Genomic DNA, 27,715 nt, shown 5'->3' on the forward strand with positions numbered 1-27,715 from the left:
TTTTTGCGAATTTTACAAAAAACTGAGCCATGCAAACGACACGCTTGTTGTTAACCAACATTTTTTTATTTATTTTTTTATTTTTTATTTATTTATTTATTTTTTAAAAATCTCTTCATTTTCATACAATTTGTCTTATGTATAATGTCCCGCGAAACCATGTCGGTTTGTCTGCAGGATGTATATCAGCCAAGCTGTAGTATTTAAATTTTTTTTTTTTTTTTTTTTTTTTTTTTTTTTTTTTTTTTTTTTTTTTTTTGAATTGAATTGATAAGTTTTGAAATAAATAAATAAATGCAATAAAAAAATTCAATTCGATATTAGAAATTTTTTTATCATTTTACATCTTTTAAGGCTATTATTATTATTGATGATATTTAGTGGTAATTTATTTAAAAAATTTGGTAGAGTAACTTCCAGAGAGTATTTTCCATAATCGTTGCGATATTTAGGAACTTCGTATTTGCCAGATGCTTTTCTTCGTGTATTCCTGCTGTGGCTAATGCGTTTTAAAAAGGTTGGGTTGTTGAAGAATTCTCGAGCTATGGTTGTGTTGTAGAGTCCATCGATGTTTAGTATTTCAAGGGACTTGTATAAGTCATTGGAAGGTGTGAGTGCTATGTTATTATTTCGATTCTGTTGGTTGTTTGATGTTTTCGTTTTATTTTTATTTATAAGTTTTACTAGTCTGTTTTGGTACATTTGCAATATTCTACAATGTTTAGACTTTCCCCACGCAGTAGTACCATGTCTCAATTGAGATTCTACTAAAGAAAAATATGCTTGCCTTAGTACAAAGTACGGTGAACAATTACTAAGGTGATACAGAGCAAACATACATTTCCTGAGTCTTTTTGTTAGCTGTTCGATATGGGCTTTCCATTTAAAATGTTGATCTAAGTGTACACCTAAATATTTGTATGTTTCCACAAACTCTATGGTGGTTTCACATTGGTCGTTTAGGGTTTGATTAGTTGTGGATGTACAAGCTCGATGAAGGCAATCAAAATTATGAAAAATAATTTTTAAATTAGATTTTGGTATGTGCCTAGGTCTGATGTGCATCACTTTAGTTTTGTTGGAATTAATTATAAGACCGTTATCGTGGCACCATTTGCTGAGAATATTGAGCTCATTCTGCATAATTGATTCGGCTTCCTTAATATTTTTGCTTTCCACAAGAACTACAGTGTCATCAGCGTAGGAAAAAGCAGTGCTGTTTTTTAGCATTTTGAGCATCTCATTGGCGTAAATTATGTATAATATCGGGCCCAATTTAGATCCTTGTGGTACTCCGAAAATTGCAGTTTTGTGGGTACTTAATTCGTTATCTATTTTAACTTTATATTGCCTGCAGTTGAGATAGTTTTTAAACCAATCCAGACAATTTCCTCTGATACCACATTTTTCTAGTGTATTTATAAGTTGTGTGTGCGTTAATGTGTCGAAAGCCTTGCTGAAATCAATAAATAATGCTAAGCAGTGATAGTTCTCATTTAATTTCTTGTTGATGTGGTTCGAAAAAAACCCAAGTAGCTGGTTAATATTTTTGCCTTTTTGAAATCCGAACTGTTGTTTATTTATTATTTGGTATTTTGTCAGGAAACTGTTGAGTCTTCTTACCACAATGTCTTCCAAGACTTTCTCTACGGCCGATAGGATTGATATTGGCCTATAGTTATTTAAGTCACTTTTACTTCCATTTTTAAATATTGGCCTAACGATGGCAGTTTTTAAAAGAGGTGGAATTACGGATTCATTTAAACTCATATTAATAAATGAAGTTATTATTGGTGTAAGATTAACAGCATTTGTTTTTAAATCTACAGCTCTGATACAGTCTACACCTGCAGTTTTTTTCGGGTTGAGAGATTTTAAAATATTCAATATTTCTTCTTCATCAGTTTCTCCCATGAACATTGTATTTTGCAAATTTGTTCCCTCGTTTGGACAGGTTATGATGTTGCAAGGATGCAATATTTTTTGGATATTTTCTTCAAGCGAATGGGCAAAACTATTTGCCAATACTAGCGGACTCACCGAAGGAAAATGTTTTTTCATATTGGCATCAATGTTCTCAACTCTCTTGCCGGTAATACGGTTAATTGTTTTCCAAGTTTCACGTATATTATTTTTGTTTTGTATAAATTCATTGAAGTTATATTTGTTTTTAGCGTAATTTATTTTTTTGTTTAATTTATTGTTAAATGCTTTGTATATTTTTTCGTTGGTTTTGTTATTTCTATTTTTTTGCCATTTTTTATGTAGTTTATCTCTGATCTCACAACATTTTACTATTTCATTATTGAGCCACGGGTGCGGGTTACGTTTATCTGTTCGTTTGTTTGCTGCGTATTTAGATTTTTCATAAATTGTTTCAAATTTAGTATAGATTTTATCAAACAATTCATTAGCGTTCGTTGCTTCATTTAATAGTAAAGACCAATTCGTGTTTTTTATTAATTGATTAACTTTTGACGTATTGATATTCACTTTTGCATCACCCTGTTTACTTTTGTTGGTTATGGTGTTTGTTTCTCTTTTATGATCCATGCATCCAAATATTGCGTAGTGGTCTGCTATTGCTGTTTTTATTATTGCTGCATACGCTCTCTCTCTCTTTCTGTTGCACCTCATGAACAGGTGGTCAATGCACGTTTTGGTGTTGGTGTTTGGGTCTTCTCTTGTTGGCTCGGCCACCATACAATGCAATCCATGCGAAGAGAGTATTCCAAGATATTTGGTTGTGTTGCAGTTTCTCTTTTGTGTGTCAATATTTGTATCTCCGGTCACTATTAACTCATTCTTATTGTTTATACTGCTTATGGCTTCATCCAACTCTTTTAAAAAGGGTTTAATACTCAAATTTGGTGGGCGATAAATAGCTATTATAGATATGTTTGTGTTGATGTCCACCCTCAACACCTCTGCAAAATTCATTTGGATGCTAACTTCATTGTATTGGAGATTCTCTTTGATATATATTACCACACCACCACCTCTTCCTTCTCTATTTAAGAAAATGGAATTGAAACCATCAATTTGGTATAAGATATTCTCATCACGTTTAATATTTATTTCAGTTAAAATTATTAGTTGTGTTTTATTCAAAATGTTTTTTGTGTAAGTCAAAAATGCGTTAAAGTGCTTTCGTAGCGATCGAATGTTTATGTGTAATATATTCATTGGATAATCCATTATTTCAGATTTAATTTCACTAAAATTATTAAAAACTTCATATTTGTAGTCCATAATTTCCATTTTTATTTTATGATTTATTTTTATTAATATATTTTTTTTTATGATGCTGAAAGAAGCCAAAAATGTTCCCGTTGCGGGTATCGCCTTTAATAACTTTTCCGAAAATTTGTGCACAAAGTATTTAGCACTGTGTGCTTTTTGTTTCTTTTTTAAATTTTTTAATGATTCTACTGCTTTGAAAAATTGCATTTATCTAAATTGATTTGGTTATCAATTCCAAATCAGATGCATTATTTATTATGATAAAAGGGGAGTTTTCATTTTTCCGGGCATAAATGTGTCCATTTCGAATCCATATAAATTTCCATTCGTTTTCCTTCGCCTTAGTTTTAGCAGCCCATAAAATACGCCTAATATGCGGTGTTAGTTCATCATTTATATAGACGTAATCGTCACCTTCGCTGTTCTCTTCTCCTCTAACAACACTTGCATGAATCCGATGGCCTTTTAATTTGCTCATTATCTCTTTTTTCTTATGGTGGGATGCGAATTCAACGATAATCTTATTTTTTCTTTTTATTTTATAAGCTTTGCTCATATGCTCCGAAGTCATGTCCACTCCAAGAGCATCAGCTATTCTCTTTACAATAACCTCTGTTTCAATTTCCATATTCTCCACGTTATTAATTTCGATGTTGTTTTCTATAGACTTTTGTTCAAGTTGTTGTACACGTTTTGTTAGTTCATTTATTTTTGCTGCCTTCTCTTCATCCTTCCTTTGCAGTTCGCACACTTGAGCTGCAATAGTCGCTACATTTTTATTCATCTCTGCTAAGGCACTGTCCATATGATTTTTTAGATCGCTACTCAGTGATGATAAGCTCATGACAATTTGCTGCATAGTGCTTTTTAAGTCGACCATGCCATTCTTAAGTTCAGCTATGTCATTCTGTGTGTTTACCGTTGAGGATGCCTCAGTTTCTTTGAAACGTTTGGTGTTGTTGTTGTTAGTCTCATCATCAACTCTTTGCTGTTTGTGTTGTTTTTCAATGTTTTTGGGAGACTCACTGCTTTGGTTTGTGTTTGTATCACCGAAAACAAATGTTTTGTATATGTTGTTGGGGGATTTCCGCGGTTTACAAACATGACACTTCCAATCGTTCTTTTTTGTCTGGCTCATACTGGCATGCGAGCTCTCTGAGAGAGAGCAACATGGACTAAAGTGGAAACAGCGATTGCATTGGTAGCAACGTACATATTGAACGGCTGATATTGATAAAGAGCATTGCGCGCACTGATTACACGGCACTTGTAATTGAGACATTATATAGGATAATCAAAAGATATTAAGAGAGTTCGTAAGAGAAATCACACAAAAAAATCTAACAACTGCGGGTAGTCGAAAAAAGAAAAAAAAGCTGTTGCGACGCGTTTGGTTTAACAACACGACTGTTCGCTTTGGTGGCTACAGCTCGACTCGACTGATTTAATAAAAACTTCAGAATTTCTCCTGTAATGTAGTCGAAGGACGAATCGAACATTTTGTTTTCACTTTAAGCCTACAGCTCTGCTGGTTGCACATTCTTAAAAGCAAACGAGGAAAGCGTTTTGCAAAATTTTGGCAAGATGGGTCAATAAATGCGCCTGCCGTGTTTTTAGAAGTAGAAATCGGGCGATATAAAAATATGAGAGCTGTATCTAAATCTGAACCGATTTCCATGAAATTCACTAGTAATGTCGTGAGTCAAGAGAAAATGCTTCATGCCAAATATCGAAAGAATCAATTAACAAAAGACCATTTTATTACAATATTGCTGCAAATCGGACGAACATATATATGAGAGCTATATCTAAATCTGAACCGAAAAAACATTAGCAAATGACCATTTTATTGCATTATTACTGAAAATCGGATGAACATATATATGGGAGCTATATCTAAATCTGAACTGATTTCGAAAAAACTTTACACACATTGTGGAAGTCGTCGAGAAAATCATTGCACGAAGTTTTGGGAAGATTGGTCAATAAATGCGCTTGCAGTGGCTCTCGGAGTGAAAATCGGGCGATATATATATATGAAAGCTATATCTCAATCTCGATCGATTTTCATGAAATTCCCCGGTATTTTCGCAAGTCATAAAAAAATTCTTTCTGCCAAATTTCGAGAAAATCGGTTAGCAAATGAACATTTTATTGCATTCCTACAGAAAATCGGAAGAACATATATATGGGAGCTATATCCAAATCTGGACAGATTTCTATCAAATTCACCAATAGTGTCGATAGTCATAAGAAAATCCTTCCTACCAAATTTCGAGAGAATCGGTTAACAAATTACCTTTTTATTGTATTATAACTGCAAATCGGACGAACATATATATGGGAGCTATATCCAAATCTGTACCGATTTTTTCCAATTTCAATAGGCTTCGTCTCTAGGCCGAAAAACATGCCTGTACCAAATTTGAAGACTATCGGGTGAAAACTGCGACCTGTACTTTGAACACAAATTAACATGGACAGACAGACGGACGGACATAGCTAAATCAAATCAGAGAGTGTTTCTCAGTCGGTCTGTATACTTATCATTGGGTCTATCTCTCTTCCTTTTGGGTGTTACAAACAAATGCACTAAGTTATAATACCCTGTATGGTATAAACATCCAGTTCCATGTGTTATCCAACCCATTACCATTTTCCCCTCCTTATCCAATCTATTTGGCTTTTGTGTCAATATAACCAAATTGGCTATAAATTAGTCATTAGCCAATTCATTATGCATAGTCTAAAAGCCAGTTTGTTGGGTGGTTATATATATTAAACGGAAGCGAGTTTTTGGTCTTTATTATTCGACCATTGTTTCTATTTGCGCAAAAGCCGTTATTATACACTTTAAATGGCACTTTAAGCAAAATATCAAAAGTCAAGTATGGCAAAACGCATAATAGTAGCAAATCGTATGAAATAACCGTGGAATTTGACTAATTATAGAAATGATTCTTTGCAGAATGTTGTTCATGAATAAATACTTCTTTTAGGATATGAAAAAATTGGGGATAAATTAAATGCTAGAATCATCATCAACCTATGCAATATCAAGCAACACCTGTTGGGCTAATGTGCTCTATTAGCTGGTTATCCAAACTGGATGAGTTGTTATATGTTCGAACTTTAAGGTTCTTCAAATGCCCGACACGTTGTCATGTTGTCTAACTGACCATATTCGGCCTTAGCTAATTTGTAACACCATACAAAAGACTTAAGCGACAAACTTGGAGCTGGTAGGCTCGCAGGCCTACTCCATAGCATAACAGGGCTTTGCATTACATTTGGCAAACTGGCAAATTACCTATACCAAAAAGAGAGAGAATCTTCGTTTATTTCAAAGGAAATAGAAAAATTCTACATATTTGGTAATTTACTTTCTTTTTGCGCCATGCCAATCTAAGGCAATGCTTCAGCAATAGAGATTACGTGCTGGCTTGCCAGAGGTCTGTTTCGTTTTTTTCATGAGCTTTTCATGTTCTTGTTATGCTTTTCAAAGGTACTCTGGCCGTGTATATATGGAGATGTGTTTCTGTTTTTTTTTTTGTGGTTTTGCCTTCTCATTCCCAAGATACCAATATAATTTCTTTCACCAATCATAATAGGTCTTGGGATGAGTCTTGCTTTCTTATGCTACATTCGATTTAAATGCTGTGTTTGCAAACACGACAACATAAAGAGGCCATTGATTTCAATGCGAGCTTCGTTTGCCACCAAACAATCCCCCATTTAAAATAATTTTCCTGTGAATTTCTTTCTGCATTTTGCAAGCAAATACAAGGAATGCCTCCTAATGGTTTTCATGTTGCAGCATACATGTGAGGCCCGTCATGTGTGTGATCGCGTGTATGTTTGTCTCCATTTTGGAATGTATAATCGTTTTGTAAGGTTCTACATCTTGTTCGATTTCCCCCACTGGGCTTTTGTGTTGCAAGTATTACAGTTTCTGATGCCTGTGCATTGTGGCATATGCTTGGATGCTTTTTCTTTTTATTATGCCATTACATTTAAGTATTACATAATCTCACAATTCAATGATGTTAACGTTAGCCAGGGCTTTATCTTTTTGCTAAAGCATTCAAAGGGGAAAAGTAAGCAGATTGGGGGGGTCTTTTTGCAATCTATCTTTTCTAGGGTTTTGTTGGTGGGGCTTTATAGTTGGCAAAAAAGAAATCAATGACGACTTAGTGTACATTTTTACTTTTTGCTTGGCAATAAGTAAAGAAATGCAAGCAAACTGTGGTAGCATCTTGGCCAAGACTTTGGATTGCATGGCAAGCAGGGAGTGAGAGGCAAAAGTCAAAGAGAGCAACAGATATGTTCAGTTTTTGCCAGATATTGATTGTCCAACACCATTTCGTTTTTGAGCAAATATTTTTTCGACTTAATCTAGCCATGATGGGCCTTTCGTCTGTCAAAATCACAAGCACTTGGTCTCACTAAGGCAATTCAGACCAATATGATTCTTAAAGAACGACTGAATGATGAAGTTTGATCAGATCGTTTTCGAGGACTACTATTTTAGCACAGTTTCAATTGTTCATAAAAATGGAAGGTGGCTCCCTGTGTTCTTTTTTGCAGTATGGTTCATGCAATGAGTAGATTTTCTACAAGTCTCTTCTCTTTTATTGTCTTCCCAACTGTTGTTTTCCGGTAGTGGTAGCGATATCGAAAATGTTACCCGACCACTGCAATGGCTATCAATCGGAGATCTTTGCAATTTAAGAAGTGATGAAATGGCTAAGATATGATATCGTAAGGACGATTGCCACAAATATCTTTTCAGACCATTTAAACTCTGAAGAACGTATTTCTAAATTCAAAGATCGTCTTGAACTGCCGCAGATCTCTCAACGAGATGGCTGAACAGTTCAACATTCACCTGTGCTGGGTGCCGGGTCACAGAGTTATCCCAGGGAATTGTAAAGCGGACGAGCTTGCGAGACTCGGAACTACTTTAGACATTTCAGTTCTACATATGATAGATGATGACAAAGACTTGAAGATGTCAACCGCTTTGCTGTCGCTGGCTAGAAAAGACGTCAAAGTCACAGTGTCCGCCATGATCGGAAAACATGATGGCAGACTGAAGGTTGCAGCTTACGACTTTTGCCGAAGCTGTGAGGACGACCAGGAATAAGAGAACATCTGTTGGCAGTCAGAAGGAGTTCCACTTTAGGTTCTCATTTTTTTTGTCTGTCTGATTTAGCGGATGTGAAAATTCGCAATTTGTTGGGCTTTTTAAAGCGATGTGGATGGTTCAAATTTTAGTTCCTAAAAAGGCATCTTCCTTGTCATGTTGCTGTGATATCACAATGTACGAAAACGTTTAAGTGAGTTTGGTGGCAGACTGCCACCTAAACCTATCCTAACCATCGATGGCTTACTGTCAAATTGCATAGTACTAAGAGCATAAATCCACTGAAGGATTTTACTGAAAGATTTCAATCGGAGCTGCTAGAGCTCTTGGAGAAGCACAACGTTAGGTTTTTCATAGACAGGTCTGATTGTAAAGGAAGTGATTAAAGGGGACTTGGAACGTTACCTGAGGAAAAAACACAGGCTTAAGGTTGAATTCCGGTTTTCCGGATATCAATATCTCTCAAACAAAATACTGTGATAAGCCACTTGTTGTGATTAAGACATGATAACAGAGATAAAAGTTGTATGGCTTGTGAATTCGTTTGAACAACAAAAGTCATCAAGACCATATGGTATATTGCCACTGAGCCACTTTCTCACAGGGATTTTAGATCAATTATTCTCGAACACTTCGTTTTTAAGACCCTCTTGATTGTGTTAGAAGTGTTGGTTGGCAGTGTCATTCATGAGGCGGAGGGCTACATAGAAGCAACTTGGGAATGCATGATTTTACTTTGGGGAGCTTCTTGAATATAGTTTGGGACTTTTAAGAACGAGATTTAGGAGTGCAAACATGACTCTCTAGTGAAAATGAACGTCTGTCCTCTACAGCTGTTGAAGCAACATCAACTGTTCTTCAACAGCACTAACTCCACAGCCCCATCTACAAGATTTAATTGGACTATATTAGATCGCATCGGATGGCAACACCACGAGTAGTCATCTTATGGCCTTGAATTCCTCTCGGTCATCTGATTTCGCCCACGTCCGCCTGGATACATATGAAAGTGTGCTCCATAATAAAATTTGTGTGTTGTTATACCCTCCACAATATGATGGGGGTATACTAAATTTGTCATTCCGTACGAAATATTAGTCTAAGACCCCATAAAACATGTATATATTCTTGATCCCCATGGTATTTTAAGTCGATCCAGCCATGTCAAGTCGTTTGTCAGTCTGTCTTTGGAACGAACGACAGCTTTCGAAGGAGTAAAGCTAGGCGTTTGAAATTTTGTACAAATATTTTCTATTAGCAGAGGTCAGTTGGGAATGTAAATAGGCCATATCGGTCCATGTTTTGATATAGCACTCATATCATATTTCTTGAGCGCCTTTAGAAAGCGCAATTCTTAACCGATTGGGCTGAAATATTGCACAGTGACTTTCATTATAACGTCTATCATACGAATTAATATGACCTTAATCGATTCAAAATCTGATATAGCTCCCATATAAACGGATCTCCCGATTTTACTTTTTATAGGGCGATATTGCTATTCGATGTGGACGAAATTTTGCACAATGACTTCTCCTGTGACATCCTACATACGTGCGAAGTATTGTCGAAATCGGTTAAAATTCTGATATACAATACATAGCTCCCATATATACTGATCTCCCTATTGCACTTCTCGTGCAACTTGAGGACGCGGTTCTGATTTCACTGAAATTTCGCACGGCAGGTTCTCCTATGACCTTCAACATACGTGACCAATATGGTATGGATCGCTTTTCAACCTGGTATAGATCCCATAGAATCACCCAAACAAAGTATGGCCCGGATCGATCCATAGCCTGGCATAGCCCCAATAGCGTAGCAATTCTTATCCCTTATCCTTTGTTTGCCTATAAAGAGATACCTGACAAAGAATTTGACAAATGCGATACATGATGGAGAGTATATATGATTCGGAGTTATGGTATGGGTGTAGTATGTCATGGTGGGTGTGCGGTATGCTCCTGAGATGGTATGGTATAGTATGGGCGCATATCGCATTAAACAAAAGATAAATTGGGTTGATACAATGCTGTAGGGCAGGATTACCCAAGCATTACTAGCAAATGATTCTTTTAGGAAGAAGATTGTTATTAGAAAAACCCCACAAGAACTATTGGGGTATTATTCCCCCTTTTTGTAATATTTGGTTATAAATGAGATTTTCATGTCTTTTGACTGGGAGAAGGTAAAGGTTGTTGTCTACGCTGATGACGATGTCATCATGGTCGGTGGATGCTTTCAATAACTGGGCGTTATTCTTGACCAGAGACTACACTGGACAAGGAACGTCAAGAAGAGTGTCAAAAGAGGACTGAATGCGCTTTACTATGGTCGCAACCTAATAGGTAGGTGTTGGGGCATAAGCTGGGAAACTGCACTGGTCATTTACGGTGGTAGTTTGGTTGATTTTCACCTTTGGATATCCAGCCCGGCATAAGACTTTGAACGATGCTGAACGGGGTACTGTGGGGTAAGAAAACTAGGGTGCAAAGTAAAGATCTGCGAGGGAGGTTCTAAATGCCATACCAGATTTACTGCCTGTACGCCTTTATATTAAGTATGCGGCAACAAAAGTTGCTCTTAGATTGAGGGGGTCGGCAATCTGGCTTTCTGTTAAAATCTGGTAAAGGTTGTTGCCTACGCGGATAACGGTGTCATCATGGTGGGTGGATATTTTCTATAACTAGGCGTTATTCCTAACCAGACACTACACTGGATAAGGAAAGTCGACAAGAATGTCAAAAGAGGACTGAATGCGTTTTACTATGGTCTTAACTTGATATGTTGGGAACACTGCACTGGTCATTTACGGAGGGTGGATATTTTCTATAACTAGGCGTTATTCCTAACCAGACACTACACTGGATAAGGAAAGTCGACAAGAATGTCAAAAGAGGACTGAATGCGTTTTACTATGGTCTTAACTCGATATGTTGGGAACACTGCACTGGTCATTTACGGAGGTAATTTGGCCGATTCTCACCTTTGGATATCCAGCCCAGCATTAGACTTTGATCGAAACGGATCGGGATACTGTGGCGTAAGAAAATTCGGGTGCAAAGTAAAGATCCCCGAGGGAGGCTCTGAATGCCACACTCGATTTACTGCCTGTACGCCTATATATGAAGTATGCGGCAACAAAATTTTGCTCTTAGATTGAGAGGGTCGGCAATCTGGCTTTCCCCGAACTTTGAGCGCTCTTCTAATCCCATAGAAATATCAATTTGATCCTGAGGTTTGATAGTTAATGTAAGACCTACACTAAATTAGGTTCAGACGGCTGTCCCACGTGGCAACTTTTTCACAATATTTGTATACAAACTGACCAAGTGATCAATGAACGATGCACGAAATACTTAGAATGAGGTTGGGATGAATCAGAGAATTGGAGTTGTTTAAAGATATATTGCTCAGGAAACTGCTTAAAGGTGGAATTTGGTAGGTTTTAAAGATTTCACATAGTCATTGAGAATGAAGTTGTGATGAATGGAGGTATTAGAGTGGTTGAAAAAGATATTATCCAAGAAACTGATTAACTGTGGAAGAAACAGTCAGAATGTTTATGACATACGTACGTACTAGTAATACGTAGATCAGAACGTAGGTCAAACGGACGGTTATAATTCATAGTAGTTTTGACCAGATTGTCTATAGCAAAAATCGATTAACGTCTTCCATTGGAAACTGATATCAATGCCTTGATACTTTTTATTGATGTAGGTCGTTGAGAATTGCTAATGGGTCAAATCGGTTCAGATTTAGATATTTCCCCCATATAAACCGATCTCCCGATTTGATTTCTTTAGCCCTTAGAAGCAGCAATTGCTGTCCGATTGAGCTTAAATTTGTGTTCCCAGCCGTGCCCAGTATGATCCGAATCGGTTTAAAACCTGGTATAGGTGCGATATAAATCGATTTTCTGATTTGACATCTTGAGCCTTTAGAGCCGCAATTGTGATCGGATTACGACTTCCAAAAATCGTACCCAGCATGCACTAACTCGGTTAATAGTTTTGGCCGAACTTAGCGGTTTATAGTTATCTGTTTTATTTCTCCTTGAAATGGTGTACAATTACAGTGTTTTGACTTTGTCTATTTGGATTGTTTTGGTCCGAGGTTTTTGTTTCTATCGCCAATGGAAAATCTCATTTCTTTCCTTTTGGCTTTTCTTCTTAGCCACAAGATGTCTGGGGCCAAAGTTCTGTGTACTGGCAGCCATCTAGATAGCTGTGAAAGAAACATAGGTAGAAGGGGCCAAATGATACCATCATCAGATGACTTTATAGGTTGAATTATTTTATTTCGTTTGCCTTTTCATTTTCTACTTCATACTCTGGGCAAATATGCTTGGCCTACAGCTTGGTCATAGATGAGCCAGTGTGTCTGTAGTGGAAATGGCAACAAATCTTTTGCTCAAGCTTTTTGATTATTGTTCTGTTTTGATCGCACAACATTGGCTGTTGATACTCGTACTCTGGTACAACAGGTAGTGCTTATCATGCGACGGTTTGTGTTTAGTATATGGTCTAAGGTTGCTAGTTGCTGCTTAAGTACGGGAGCTATTTCTAAAAAAAAACCCCGTTAAGATAGCTTAGAAAAGAATATGAAAATGAAAAACAGCAAAGAAAAAACGAGAGAAAAAAAACGCCACGATAAACTTTATGCTTGAGCAGAATTTATGGTATAACATTTCTTGCAACGTTTCCATGCTAATGCTATTGTAAAGAATAAATGATAATTCTGCTTTATTTTGTTATTGTTCTCGCTGTCTTTGGTTGGTTTTTTGTCGCTTTTCATTTTTGCTGTTTTTGTTTTGTCGTTTGGCGGAAGTTTTTGTTTAAAACTTAATATAAATAAAATAAAAAATAAGTAAATAATAAATACAATAACATAATATGCAATGCATTGCATTACAATGCAGATTGAAATAAAGATTTTGTTAGAAAAGGCCGACTTACCTTCACAACGATGACCATCGCCACGATAGCCTGGAAAACAGGTACACGTATAACTGCCGAGTGTATTCGTACAGTGGGCAAATACATCACAGGGACGTGATTTGCACTCGTTTTCATCTAAAGCGGCAATAGAGAGCAAGAGAAAAAGAACAAAATACAATTTATGTGAAAAAAATGTATGACCTCATGCAATGAAATGACATTTAAGGTCTGGACAGCATGACAACCATGTCATCGTACTCACCTTGGTCGTTACAGTTGCAACCACCCCAGCCATCGTTGCAATGGCAAACACCATTCAAACACACACCGTTTGTGCACGTAGTGCCATCTTTATCACAGTCATCTATGTCAGGTTTGGTGAAAGGTACAAATAGAAAGGAAGTAATAAAACATTAAAATGTATAATTAAAGTAAGATTATCATTCGTCTTCCACTATTTTTTTTTTTGGCAAATGAGCGCGTGAATTGTTGTTGTTTTTTATTTTTGTCTTAATTTAAAATTCTCATACTCACTTGTGCATTTGAGCTCTTTGCTCAGCTCATCGGAGCCCAGATAGCAGTCTTGGGCTCCGTCGCATAATTTCGATAGTTCGTATAGCTGTAAATAGTCGCTGGACGCATTTACTTGGCAGCCAAAGTAGCCATCTTCCAAATTTATAAAAAATACTTCGTTGCGAAATCGACTATTTTTTAAATTTGTTTTAAATGGCGATAATTGTGTTTGTGTAAAATATTGTGTTTGTTGTAGTTGTGAATGTACCTGCAAGAAAATAGAAAAATAAAATATTTACATTTTTTTTTGTAATCGGGCTAGAGGTTAAACAAAAGACTTAAGACACAAACTTTATTGTTGTGAAACTTCAATGGCAGAAACTATTGTAATCAAAACAAGTAATTAGGAGCTAGAGTCGAGAAAACTAGAGTCGAAAAACGAAATAGAATAAGTGAATCGCTAAAAATACATAAATTTTGTTTCACTTAGCCTTATTTTTCAGTTTAGCCTAGTTCGGATAGGTTTGGTTAGGTTGAAACAAGTAAAAAAGCATTAAGTTCGGCCTGGCCGAACTTTGGATACCCACCACATAGGGTATATATATATACCCCCTTTCGTCACAATCCGGTAAAAACTGAATAGCTTATGCACTCAAATTCGGCACGAACATTGAGTGGTCTAATAAATCTGGACCGATATGTACCAAATTAAACAAGGATATAGTTTTCACCCTATTTTATATAACTATATCCATAGATATATCTCAATAGGGGCTGGTCTTGATCATGTTTTATTTAGGTCCCGAGAACTCATACACAAGTCACATTTTCAGACAATAAATCTACTTTTTATGGGATTAACCTAAATTGGAGGATCGGTCTATATGGCAGCTATATCTATATGGTCTGATCTGACTCATATTTTTAAATGAAATCAATGAAATTGGGTAATAAATAAAGCTTTTATAAGCTTCAGACCCTTAATCGGCATATCAAACTATATGACAGCTATATCTAAATACAGTCCGATCTGAACCATATTTAAACAACTCACTGATTCAAATTTCAGAGAAATTCGGTAATAAATGCAGCTTTTATGGGTACCAGACCCTTAAACGACAGATCGGTCTATACGGCAGCTGTATCTAAATATAGTTTAATCTGAACCATATTTGGGGTGGATGTTGGGAGGCTTAAAACAATTCGTTGTTTCAAATTTCAAAGAAATCGGATAATAAATAAAGGGGTTTATGGGCTTCAGAACCTTTATCGGCACATCTATCTATATGGCAGCTATATCCAAATATAGGCCAATCTAAACCATATCTAAGTCGAATGTCGACAGGTTTGAAATATCTCACTGTTTCAAACTCTCAGCGAAATTGGATAATGAATGCTTTGCCTTTTATGAGAGATCGGTCTATATGGCAGCTATATATCCAAATAGTGCTCGATTTTGACAATACTCGATATGAAAATCGAAATCCGGTAATAAATAAGCCTTTTATGGCTCCAAAAGCTCGAATCGTAAAATCGGTATATATCACAATTTTATTCACAAATGTTTCGATCTGAACCATACTCGATACGAATGTCCAAAGGCCATTCGTGTCAAATGTCAATCATTGTGTCAAATTTAATCGATTTATATGATTTCTGGCCTCAAGATCTTTTATCGGGAGATCGGTATATATGACAACTATGTCCATATCTTGACCGATCTGACCCATCTTCAAGAAAAATATCGAGTGGCCTAACACAACTCACTGTCTTAAATTTCAGCGAAATCGGACAAAAAATGCGTCTTTTATGGGCCCAAGACCTTAAATCGAGAGATTGATATACTAATATTGACCGATCTGGGTCGTATTGAACACGGATGTCGACAAAAATCATAACACACTGTCCCAAATTGCAAAAAATCAAGGAAAAAATGTGGCTTTTGTGGGCCTAAGACCTTAAATCGGCAGATCGGTCTATATGGCAGCTATATCCAAATGTGAACCGATTTGAGCCAAATTGCAGAAAGATGTTAAGGGGCCTAACGCAACTCACTGTCCCAAATTTTGGCAAAATCGTACAATAAACACGACTTTCATGGGTGCAAGACCTTAAATCGAAAGATCGGTCTATATAGCAGCTATATCCAAATCTGGAGCGATCTGGGCCAAAATGAGAAGGATGTCAAAAGGCCTAACACAACTCACTGTCCCAAATTTCGGCGACATCGGACGATAAAAGCGCCTTTTATGGGACCAAAACCTTAAATCGAGTGATCGGTCTAGATGACAGCTATATGTAACTCTTGATCGATCTAAGCAAACTTGCAAAAATATGTCGAGGGGCTTGATTTAACTCACTGTCCCAAATTTCGGAGACATCAGACAATAAATGCGCCTTTTATGGCTTCAAAACCTCATATCGAAAGATCGGTCAATATGTCAGCTATATTCAAATCTAGACTGATCTTGGCCAAATTGAAGAAGTATATCGAAGGGCCTAATGCAACTCACTGTCTCAAATTTCGGCGACATCGAACAATAAACGCGCCTTTCATGGCCCCAAAACCTTAAATCGAGAGATCGGTCTGTACGGCAGCTGTATCTAAATCTGGGCCGATCTGTGCTATATTGCAGAAGTATGTCGAGGGGCCTAACGCAACTCACTGTCTCAAATTTTGGCGACATCGGACAATAAATGTGCCTTTTATGGGCGCAAGACCTTAAATCGAGATATCGGTCTATATAGCAGCTATATCCAAATCTGGAGCGATCTGGGCCAAAATGAGAAGAATGTCAAAGGGCCTAACACAACTCACTGTCCCAAATTTAGGAGACATTAGACAATAAATGCGCCTTTTATGGCTCCAAAACCTCATATCGAAAGATCGGTCAATATGTCAGCTATATTCAAATCTAGACTGATCTTGGCCAAATTGAAGAAGTATATCGAAGGGCCTAATGCAACTCACTGTCTCAAATTTCGGCGACATCGAACAATAAACGCGCCTTTCATGGCCCCAAAACCTTAAATCGAGAGATCGGTCTGTACGGCAGCTGTATCTAAATCTGGGCCGATCTGTGCTATATTGCAGAAGTATGTCGAGGGGCCTAACGCAACTCACTGTCTCAAATTTTGGCGACATCGGACAACAAATACTCTTTCATGGGCCCAAAACCTTAAATCGGCGGATCGGCCTATATGGCAGTTATATCCGAATCTGGGCAGATCTGGGCCAAATTGCAGAAGTATGTCGAGGGGCTTAACTTAACTCACTGTCCCAAATTTCTGCGACATCGGACAATAAATGTGCCTTTTATGGGCGCAAGACCTTAAATCGAGATATCGGTCTATGTGGCAGCTATATCGAAAACTTGGCCGATCTAGGCCAATGGATGTTGAATAGCCTAACACAACTCACTGTCCCAAATTTCAGCGAAATCTGATGAGAAATGTGGCTTTTATGGGCCTAAGACCATAAATCGGCGAATAGGTCTATATGGGGGGTATATCAAGATATAGTCCGATATAGCCCTTCGAACTTAACCTGCTTATGGAAAAAAAAAAGAATCTGTGCTCAAGTTTCAGCTCAATATCTCCATTTTTAAAGACTGTAGCGTGATTTCAACAGACAGACGGACGGACATGGCTAGATCGTCTTAGATTTTTACGCTGATCAAAAATATATATACTTTATAGGGTCGGAAATGGATATTTCGATGTGTTGCAAACGCAATTACAAAATGAATACACCACATCTTTCGGTGGTGGGTATAAGAAATCGACCAGCCCTCATATATTGGGTTGCCCAAAAAGTAATTGCGGATTTTTTAAAAGAAAGTAAATGCATTTTTAATAAAACTTAGAATGAACTTTAATCAAATATACTTTTTTTACACTTTTTTTCTAAAGCAAACTAATAGTAGCAGCTGATAACTGACAGAAGAAAGAATGCAATTACAGAGTCACAAGCTTTGAAAAAATTTGTCAACGCCGACTATTTAAAAATTCGCAATTACTTTTTGGGCAACCCAATATATACTTTATGGGGTTTTAGACGAATATTTCGATATGTTACAACCGGAATGGCGAAATGGGTATTCCCTATACTCCTATCCTATGGTAGAGGGTATAAAAATAAGGATCTGTGCCACAAATTTTAGCTCAATATCCTGATGTGTGAAGGCTGCAGCTTTATTACAACAAAAGGACGGACATGCTGACATACACTCGGCGATCCGAAATATATATACTTTGTCGGGTCCGATAGTCTGATATGTTGCACACCGAATGACTTAATGAATGTCCCCCATGCTATGGTGGTGGGTATAACAATGTGAAAGTCAGAAACAAAATTTGCGGGCAGAGCTCAAATATGGCATGCAAAGTTAAGTGTTGATCAAGTGAAGAAAAACATCTTGAAACTTGGGTTTGAAATTTGGCGAAAAACGCGTACAAGATCGAGGAATTTGAAGAAATTTCGGCTCTTGAGTTTGAGTATTCTATGATGCCCAATTAAATGAATATTGCTTGAGAAATTTATGTCTAAGAAGACACATCATCTATTAAGTTTTCAAATTAAAAACAACACCAATAAATTTGCGTATGAAAATTCGATTAAGAGACAGGGTTTGGCCCTCCGATTCCAGTTGAATCTCAATGATAAGGTACCGCCTTTATATAGGCTAGTCTGAACGGCTTGCCGCAGTACATGACCTCTTTGGGGAGAAGTTTTTATACGGTATAGTACCTCAGCTCCTGTTCCTTAGTGGAATGTTCATGGGCAAAATTTGCTAGTTGCAGTACCTCATAAACCTTGTCATCATTTTAAGGGTAATAAAACAGTGCTGAAAATGTTGTTCATAGGTCATAGGTCATAGGCGGACATGCTAATTTTTACTTTTACTCCTGCTAGATGCATATCAGAGTATCATGTCAAAGAATTTAGCTGATTAACCAAAAAATCAAGTAATCAAGCCTCTGCTGCCAGCATTATATTGGTTGCCCAAAAACTAAGTGCGGATTTTTCATATAGTCGGCGTTGACAAATTTTTTCACAGCTTGTGACTCTGTAATTGCATTCTTTCTTCTGTCAGTTATCAGCTGTTACTTTTACCTTGCTTTAGAAAAAAAGTGTAAAAAAAGTATATTTGATTAAATTTCATTCTAAGTTTCATTAAAAATGTATTTACTTTCTTTTAAAAATCCGCAATTACTTTTTGGGCAACCCAATACTTTCTTTTAAAAAATCCCCAATTACTTTTTGGGCAACCCAATACAAATATTCTGTTTACTGTATCAACATTGTCCTGTTTCCCAATATCTTCAAAATATTTCAGAATAATTTAATTAACTTACATATAACACCCTTATTAATAATTATGATTGTTTTTTTGTAATAATTTCTTTTCCCTTAGTTAGCCATGAGAATATTCTGCAAACGGTTGTTTCATGTCTTACATGTCGTCTAACCGGCCAGACATTATCACATGATTTATGTGGTGTGATCTGGTTTAATTTGGTATGGTGTAAGAGATGAGATGTTGCAACGGCAATATTATGAGATTTCTGGTTTCTGGCCATCACTGTCATAGAACACATCTTAGAACGAGCTGCACTAATGTGTTTTCCCTCCCATGGCACTTGTAACTAGCAATGCCGCCTTTGGCAAATGCAATGCACGCACACTGGCCCACACACACACGCCTATGCTGGCTTACATAAATCTGATCCATATGTTGGGTGTATCAATGTATAAACGTGCACACATGTACGTATGTATGTATTTGTCATAAAAGTGACTTTGAGCATATACATCAGGCTATCACTTTACCATTGCATGTGAACAAAGATGACAGTTATAACGGATGCACTCTACTGCACTCCATGGGTATTGGAGTAACTAACAACAAAAAAATGTTGTTGTTATTCTTTGCAAAGATGATCACCCTGATGGAGAGATCACAAAAACATTTTCATACTCATCAACTTCGTCATGATCAACAACATGCTTGCTTGATACAATGGCTGGCCCGGACCTTTTGGAAAGAACCGAACCAGAAAAATCTAAAGTATTGTAATTGTTTTAACACTTGAAATTGCACTGAAAGAAAAGCGAGTGATCTTTATGAACAGCTTTAACTCAGAAAGCAGTAACGATCATTAAAAATGGCAATGAAGTGTTCTCTTAGGTTGCTTGCATATCGTTTTTCCCAGCTTGCGAGCTGATAGATGGTTTGAAACGTAATTTCACAATGCCATGGGAGTTTTGGAGGAAAAAAATGAGTGGGACAGAAATGATAAATTGTTGGGCTTAACAAGCGTTTACGAATTTAAATACAGGAAACTGGAATAATATATCCACAACTAAAATAATTTCTTAAATATCCCATAGAACTGGGAGAATCGAACTGTGTTTAAGGTCAAAACCGCCAGCGAGCATGCAACACTGAGTACATCGGTTAACGTTCGATCACCGAAATTAAGCAACATCGGGCGCGGTCAGTACTTAGGAAGGGAACCGCTAAGAAACACTGCGTATTGTTGGCATTGCCCAATTTGCCAAAGACCATACCTCGCTGAGTACATCGGATTTCTTTCGATCACCGAAATCAGAAATTAACCAACGTCGGGCGCGGTCAATACTTAGTCATGGAACCGCTTGGAAACATTGCGTGTTATTGGCATTGTCCAATTTGTCAAAGACCCTATCTCGCTGAGTACATCGATTCTCATTCGATCACCGAAATTAGGCAAAGTCGTTTAGTACTTACGTAGATGGTGGACAGCTTGGGAACACCGTGTGTTGTTGGTATCGCCCAATTTGCCAAAGACCATACCTAGCTGAATACATCGGTTCTCGTTCGATCACCGAAATTAGGCAACGTCGGGCGCATTCAGTATTTATATAGATGGTGGACCACTTGGTCACATCGTGTGTTGTTGGTATTGTCCAATTTGCCAAAGATCACCTCGCTGAGTACATCGGTTCTCGTTCGATCACCGAAATTAAGCAGCGTCGGGAGCGTTTAGTACTAAGGTAGGGAACCGCTTGGGATACACCGCGTGTCGTTGGCATTGCCTAATTTGTCAAACACCCTACCTCGCTGAGTATATCGGTTCTCGTTCGATCACCGAAATTAGGCAACGTCGGGCCTGTTCAGTATTTACATAGATGGTGTACTACTTGGGAACACTGTGTGTTGTCGGTATTGCCCAATTTGTCAAAGGCTATGCCTCGCTGAGTATATCGGTTCTCGTTCGATCACCGAAATTAAGCAGCGTTGGGTTCGGTTAGTACTAATTTAGGGAACTGCTTGGGAACACCGCGTGTTTATGGCATTGTCAAATTTTCCCCTTCTAATGCTGGCGACGTTTGTGAGGTACTATGCCACGCATAGAAGCCATGTAGAAACTTCTCCCCAAAGAGGTGTCGTACTGGGGCGCGCCGTTCGGGCTCGGCTTTGGAAAGGAGGTCCATCATTGGGCTTAGACTTGAATCGGACAGCACTCAATGATGTGTGGGAGGCTTGGCCCTGTTTCTTGTGGCATTTGCAATGTCAAAATGTTTTATTGTAAAAAGATTTAAATTGTTAATTGCCTGTAAGAATCTATCTTCCTCTTTTTAATCAAGTAGCAGCGGCATGTCTGTTTGTTGAATTTGTTTAAATTATAAAAAAACATTAATGAGATATCCATCCATGTGATGGACTCATGAATAGTGACACATTGACAAGGTCAGTATTAAGCATGGTTTGTTATGTCTATGAGAGTTCATAGAGTAGATTCACACTCTACGGATGTCATTAAGGTTTACACAAAACTTCCCCCCAACCAACCAATTTATAGCAAAACAAGATAATCACTAAGAATACTCAATTATCGCATAATTGCGGAAATCCATTGAACTTGAATTATTGATTTAAAAGTGGCAATTGATTGAAGATATTTTATGGGCGTACATTTTAGTTACAGAAAACAATAGTTATGCTATGACCACATTATGATTGTTTTATAGATGTAAAAAAACAAAAGAATTAAGCAACGAACACTGACTTTATTGAGTTGCGCTAAGAGTCAAATTGTTATTTCATTATAAGCAAATACAAAATTTCCCACGAATTTGCCATTAGGTAACAGCGGGGAGACTTGTTTCAAGTCAATGGATGCTATAAGATTCAAATTTGTTCTCATTGATAAGGGATTTTTCTAATTAGCACCGAGATCTTTGGGCTAGTCGTCCAGCGACGCCTCTTTGTAGAGAAGTTTTTCAAGGCTGAAGTAGTCATGAATGTCTCCAGAATAAAACAAGTAAGAGCGTGATTAGTTCGGCCGGACCGAATTTTATATACCCTCCAATATGGATCGCATTTGTGTTCTCTTTTTAGGTAAAATTGCAAATTTTGCCCATGAATATTCCACTGAGGAACTTCTTCTCACCTATCAATGAGTGCAGTCCGATTTAAGTTAAAGCTCATTGATAAGGGATTTCCTTTTTATAGCCGAGTCCGAACCGAGTGCCGCAGTGCGACACCTCTTTGTAGAGAAGTTCTACATGGCATAGTACCTCACAAATGTTGCCAGCATTAGAAGGGCAAAGCCACAGCAGAAAATTTTTTCTAATGGTCTCGCCAGGATTCGAACCCAGGCGTTCAGCGTCATAGGCGGATATGCTAACCTCTGCGATACGGTGACCTCCTCTTTTTAGGTAAACAAAGTATAATGGATAAGAATTGTTATGCTATTGGAGATACATCAAGTTATAGTCCGATTCGGACCATAAGTGAATTGAATGTTGAAGACCTTAGTAGAAGTCATTGTTTAATATTTCAATCCAATCGGATAAGATTTGCTCCTTGAAGGGGCTCAAGAAGCACATTCGCGAGATCGGTTTATATGGGAGCTGTATCAGGGTAAAGATCGACTAAGACCATATTGGGATGTTGAAGGTCATGGGAGAAGCCGTTGTACAAAATTTCAAAAAAATTGGATAAGAATTGCGCCCTCTAGAGGCTTAAGAAGAAGATGGCAGCTATATCAAGTTATTGACCCGTTTGAACCATACTTGGTTCCAGTTGTTGGAAGTCATAATAAACAACTTCATGCAGTTAAATCGGACAAGAATTGCACCCCTATTGATTTTGATGAAAATTTGCAGATATGTTAAGATCAGTAACAAAACAATCCATGCAAAATTTTTTTTGCAGATCGGTTGAAAATTGTTGTATTGAAATTGTAGCCACTAGGGCTATTTAAGTGCAAATTGGGCGATACATATTTATGGGAGTTATATCTAAATCTGAACAGATTTTGATGAAAATTATGTTCATTATATGCAGATATGTTAAGCTCGGTAACAAAACAATCCGTGAAAAATTTTGAGCAGATCAGTTGAAAATTGTCCTTACGGTGGCAATTTAAGTGCAAATCGGGCGATACAGATATATGGGAGCTATATCTAAATCTGAACCGATATTTATCCAAATCAATAGCGTTTGTCCTTGGGCCAAAGAAGTGATATGTGCAAAATTTCATGATGATTTGACAACAAATACGACCTGCACTTTGATTGCAAGAATACATGGACTCACAGATGGACATGGCTTAATCGAATCAGAAAGTGATTCTGAGTCGATCTGTATATTTATCAATGGGTCTAGTTTACTAATTTCGTCATTCTGTTTGTAACTACTCGAAATATTCGTCTGAGACCCCATAAAGTATATATATTCTTGATCGTCGCGACATGTTATGTCGATCTAGCCATGTCCGTAAGTCTGTCCGTGTGTCCGTCTGTCCGTCCGTCTGTCCGTCTGTCCGTCCGTCCGTCTGTCCGTCCGTCTGTCCGTCCGTCTGTCCGTCCGTCTGTCCGTCCGTCCGTCTGTCCGTCCGTCCGTCCGTTCGTCTGTCTGTCGAAAGCACGCTAACTTCCGAAGGAGTAAAGCTAGCCACTTGCAATTTTACACAAATACTTCTTTTTAGTGTAGGTCGGTTGGTATTGTAAATGGGCCATATCGGTCCATGTTTTGATATAGCTGCTATATAAACCGATCTTGGGTCTTGACTTCTTGAGCCTCTAGAGTGCGCAATTCTTATCCGATTGAAGTGAAATTTTGCAAGACATGTTTTGATATGATATCCAACAATTGTGCTAAGTATGGTTCAAATCGGTCCATAACCTAATAAAGCTGTCATATAAACCGATCTTGGGTCTTGACTTCTTGAGCCTCTAGAGGGCGCCATTCTTATCCGATTGGAATGAAATTTTGCACGACGTGTTTTGTTATGATATCCAACAACAGTGCCAAGTATGGTTCAAATCGGTTCATGTTTTGATATAGCTTCCATATAAACCGATCTTGGGTCTTGACTTCTTGAGCCTATAGAGGGCGCAATTCTAATACGATTTGACTGAAATTTTGCTCATAGTGTTTTCATATCACTTCCAACAACTGTGCGAAGTATGGTTCAAATCGGTCAATAATCTGATATAGCTGCTATATAAACCGATCTTGGGTCTTGACTTCTTGAGCTTTTAGAAGGCGCAATTCCTATCCGATTTGGCACAGATTTTGTACAACGGCTTCTCCCATGGCCTCTTATGGGCTTCATTATTCTTTGTTTGCCTAAAAAGAGATACTGCGCAAAGAACTCAACAGATGCGATCCATGGTGGAGGGTATATAAGATTCGGCCCGGCCGAACTTAGCACGCTCTTACTTGTTCTCTTTCTTAGCGAGGCAAACAAATGCACAAATCTATAATACCCTGTATTATAGTGGTGGTGTAGGGTATAAAAAACAGGGTGATGGGTGATAAGCATCACAGACAAAATCCCAAAATTTCTAATTTAATGTCATTTCAAAGCACAATACTAATTTTGAATCACTCCTTGTAAATGCAAATTTTGCCCATGAACATTCCACTAAGGAACAGGGGCAAATTAAATTACAGGAAATTTAAAAGCCCAATCGTTATGATTCTCATTTAAAAAAGAAAACCAAGTGTTATAATTCCTTCAAAAATTCAACTTTCATTTTACTGTCACTAGTTTTGTAGTCTTCAGTTGTGGTACATCTTCCACTTGTATGAATATCAGCATTAAAATGCCTTTCTCTAATACAATTAGGTTTGTTTCTTAAGTCTTTTGTTTACCCGCCCTCACACAAGAAATTTTGTGCTTAATATTCATCAAGTCTTTGGACAATTAAAGGCAATCAAAAGCACTAACACACACACACACACACAAACTCACTTTAGAAATAATAATTCGCTTGTGTTATGGCATTCTTATCAATTTAATTGCTACTTGTCATGCAGATGAATGTTAAAATAGAAAATATTTCAGCACGTCATTAAATTCATCATGATAAAATCCATTTTGGCTGCCACATAAATTTGCCATGAGGGAGTCGAGTTGTTGGTTGATGTACGAAAGATGGCAAAAAATGTGAAATGTGAAAATTTAATGATGGCCAAGCATAAGAAAAGGCAAGAATTAATGATGACCAAAAATAAATGAACAGACAAAAAAAAAAAAAAAACAAACCAACGGGATTTTGTGTTGTCTATTTTTATAGATACTGGCCAACATATAGCAGACTATAAAATAGCGGTCACGAGTAAAAGCTGACGACCTTCTGCCACCAACGATTCGACTGCCATGGCGAAAGATATGCAAATAATGTCGATAAAGAAAGCAGAAGAAATGGCAAGATTGGCAAGCAACACAAATTGTATAGTTCATCCATGAAAACGATAATCATTAGTCAAGAAATGTTAGGAACATGTAAATTATAGGAGTACCAGCCAAAAGTAGTCAATACACAAAATCTGAGAAATTCTCTCAAAACGAAAACAAAAAAAAACTAAATCTAAAAAAAAGCCAATCAAAAGTTAAGCAGAGGGAGCGTTCAAAAGAAAGTCCAAAGACCTTTGGGGTGTCTGATCAGTGGGAAGAACGGTCAATGGCAGCATACTTCTATGTGCCATAGTTGTTTCTTGTTTTCTTTTGGTTGTCAACATTGTAGACTTTTTAGTTTGCCAAGTTCTGTAGATTTGTACAGACCCTAATGATCCTCTAATATTGACTTAAGAGTATCGTACATGAAATGGAGGAAAACAAAAACAACAAGAATAGCCGAGAAATGCTCATATTGTATAGTCATCGTTCGAAAGCTTGGTGAAAAAACAAACAGCCATTGAAATAAACATAAACTTAATGTTTAAGTCAATAAACCTTTCCTTTGTGGCCAATAAACGAACATGTGTACATATGTTTGCATAGTTTGGAGTTTCCTCCGGTCTGTGGGTATTTAAGTTTTTGTTTTAAAATCTTTTAACAAACACAAAAACTTAAAGAATTTGCTTTTTCGCAATCAAAGTTTATTGACTTCTAGTGCGGTTTTTTGGCTCAAAGTCATCATTAGACTTTAGCAACCCAGCCATTTATTCTGGATATTGTTTCGTCCTATTTGATTTGGTCTCCAATTAATGGGATCTCTTATTGTTTGAGGTAAATCTTTTCCCAAATAGAATTTGGTGGAAGTCTTTATGAACCAAACGATGAGAAAATTAATTTATTGTTGTTTATCGAGAATGATTAAATTATTATATTTTATTTTTGGTGATTAATGATTTGATCTTGGCAATTATTTCTTTTCTGTGAGCAAGATATGAGCAACTATATAAAAGCTTTAAATTTAGCCGCTTTGAACTTTGTATACTTTGTAACACTCATAAAAGTTTCGGGAGTTTCATTGCCCATGTATGGATTCAAAATGAAAATGGCTTTGGCTTCATATGATTAGCAAATTGCTAGTATTTGCAGCACAGCCGCAATGGGTCCAGTATCTTCTGAGGCACGAATTTTGAAGCATATACCCAAAAAAGTGCAAATGGTTTTATAAATTGTATACTATTTATACTAATCTAGTCATTCCGCATGTAACACCTTGAAATATTAGTCTAAGTCTATACATTCTGAATCGATCTAGTTACGTCCGCCCTTTTGTACGTCTGTCGAAATCAGGATAGAGGTCGAACGCGTCAAACTAACCGCTTGAAATTTTGCACAGATGCTTAATAATGTATGTCTTTGTGGTTTGCAAATGGGCCATATCGGTTCAGATTTAGTTAAAGCTCCCATATAAACCGATCTCCAGATTTGACCTCGTGAGCCCGTGGAAGCCAGAATTTTTATCCGATTTGGCTGAAGTACATAGTGTTCTGTTATAACTTCCAACAACTGTGACAAGTACGGTCCGAATCAGTCTATAACCTGATATATCTCCCATGTAAACCGATCTCCCAATTTGATTTCTTGAGCCCCTGAAATCCGCAGGGCTCCGATTTCGCTGAAATTTTAATCTGAAGTAGCTCCCATATAAACCGGTCTGCCGATTGGACTTCTTGAGTCCTTACAAGCCGCAATGTTTGTACGATTTGGCTGAAATTTTGTATGGAGTGTTTTGATTTGTCTTGCAACATTTTTCGAAGTCTGGTCTGAATCGGTCCATAATCTGATATTGCTCCCATATGAACCGATCTCCTGATTTTACTTCTTGAACACCTATAGCTTAGCGTGCCATTGTCATCTTATTTGGCTGAAATATGACTTCTACTATGATCTCCATCATCCAAGTATGGTCTAAATTGTTTCGTAACCTGATATAGCTGCCATACAAACCGACCTTGGATCCTGACTTCGTTAGCCTCTAGAGAAATTATTTTCCGATGTGGCTGAAATTTTTCACAATGACTTCTCCTATGAACGTTCAGGGAGTACTCTCTCGCCTTTCAACGTACGTGCCAAATATGGTCTCATCCTGATATAGCTTCCGATCTCCCGATTTTACTCCTTGAGCCTCTAT

At 37.4% G+C, this 27,715-nt stretch overlaps 1 protein-coding gene and 1 pseudogene across 1 annotated transcript in view; one reads left to right on the forward strand and one right to left on the reverse strand.

Annotated features, from left to right (window-relative positions):
- The window catches only part of LOC106085046 (uncharacterized), a 319,563-nt gene that overhangs the window by 159,065 nt on the left and 132,783 nt on the right, over positions 1–27,715 (reverse strand). The window contains 3 exon segments of the mRNA XM_059364246.1: positions 13,351–13,467; positions 13,595–13,696; positions 13,867–14,113. Coding sequence (XP_059220229.1) covers positions 13,351–13,467; positions 13,595–13,696; positions 13,867–14,113 — 466 coding nt within the window.
- Positions 21,068–21,186, forward strand: LOC131996446 (5S ribosomal RNA; annotated as a pseudogene).

This window comes from Stomoxys calcitrans, chromosome 3 (genome assembly GCF_963082655.1).
Source record: "Stomoxys calcitrans chromosome 3, idStoCalc2.1, whole genome shotgun sequence".
Taxonomy (NCBI): domain Eukaryota; kingdom Metazoa; phylum Arthropoda; class Insecta; order Diptera; family Muscidae; genus Stomoxys; species Stomoxys calcitrans.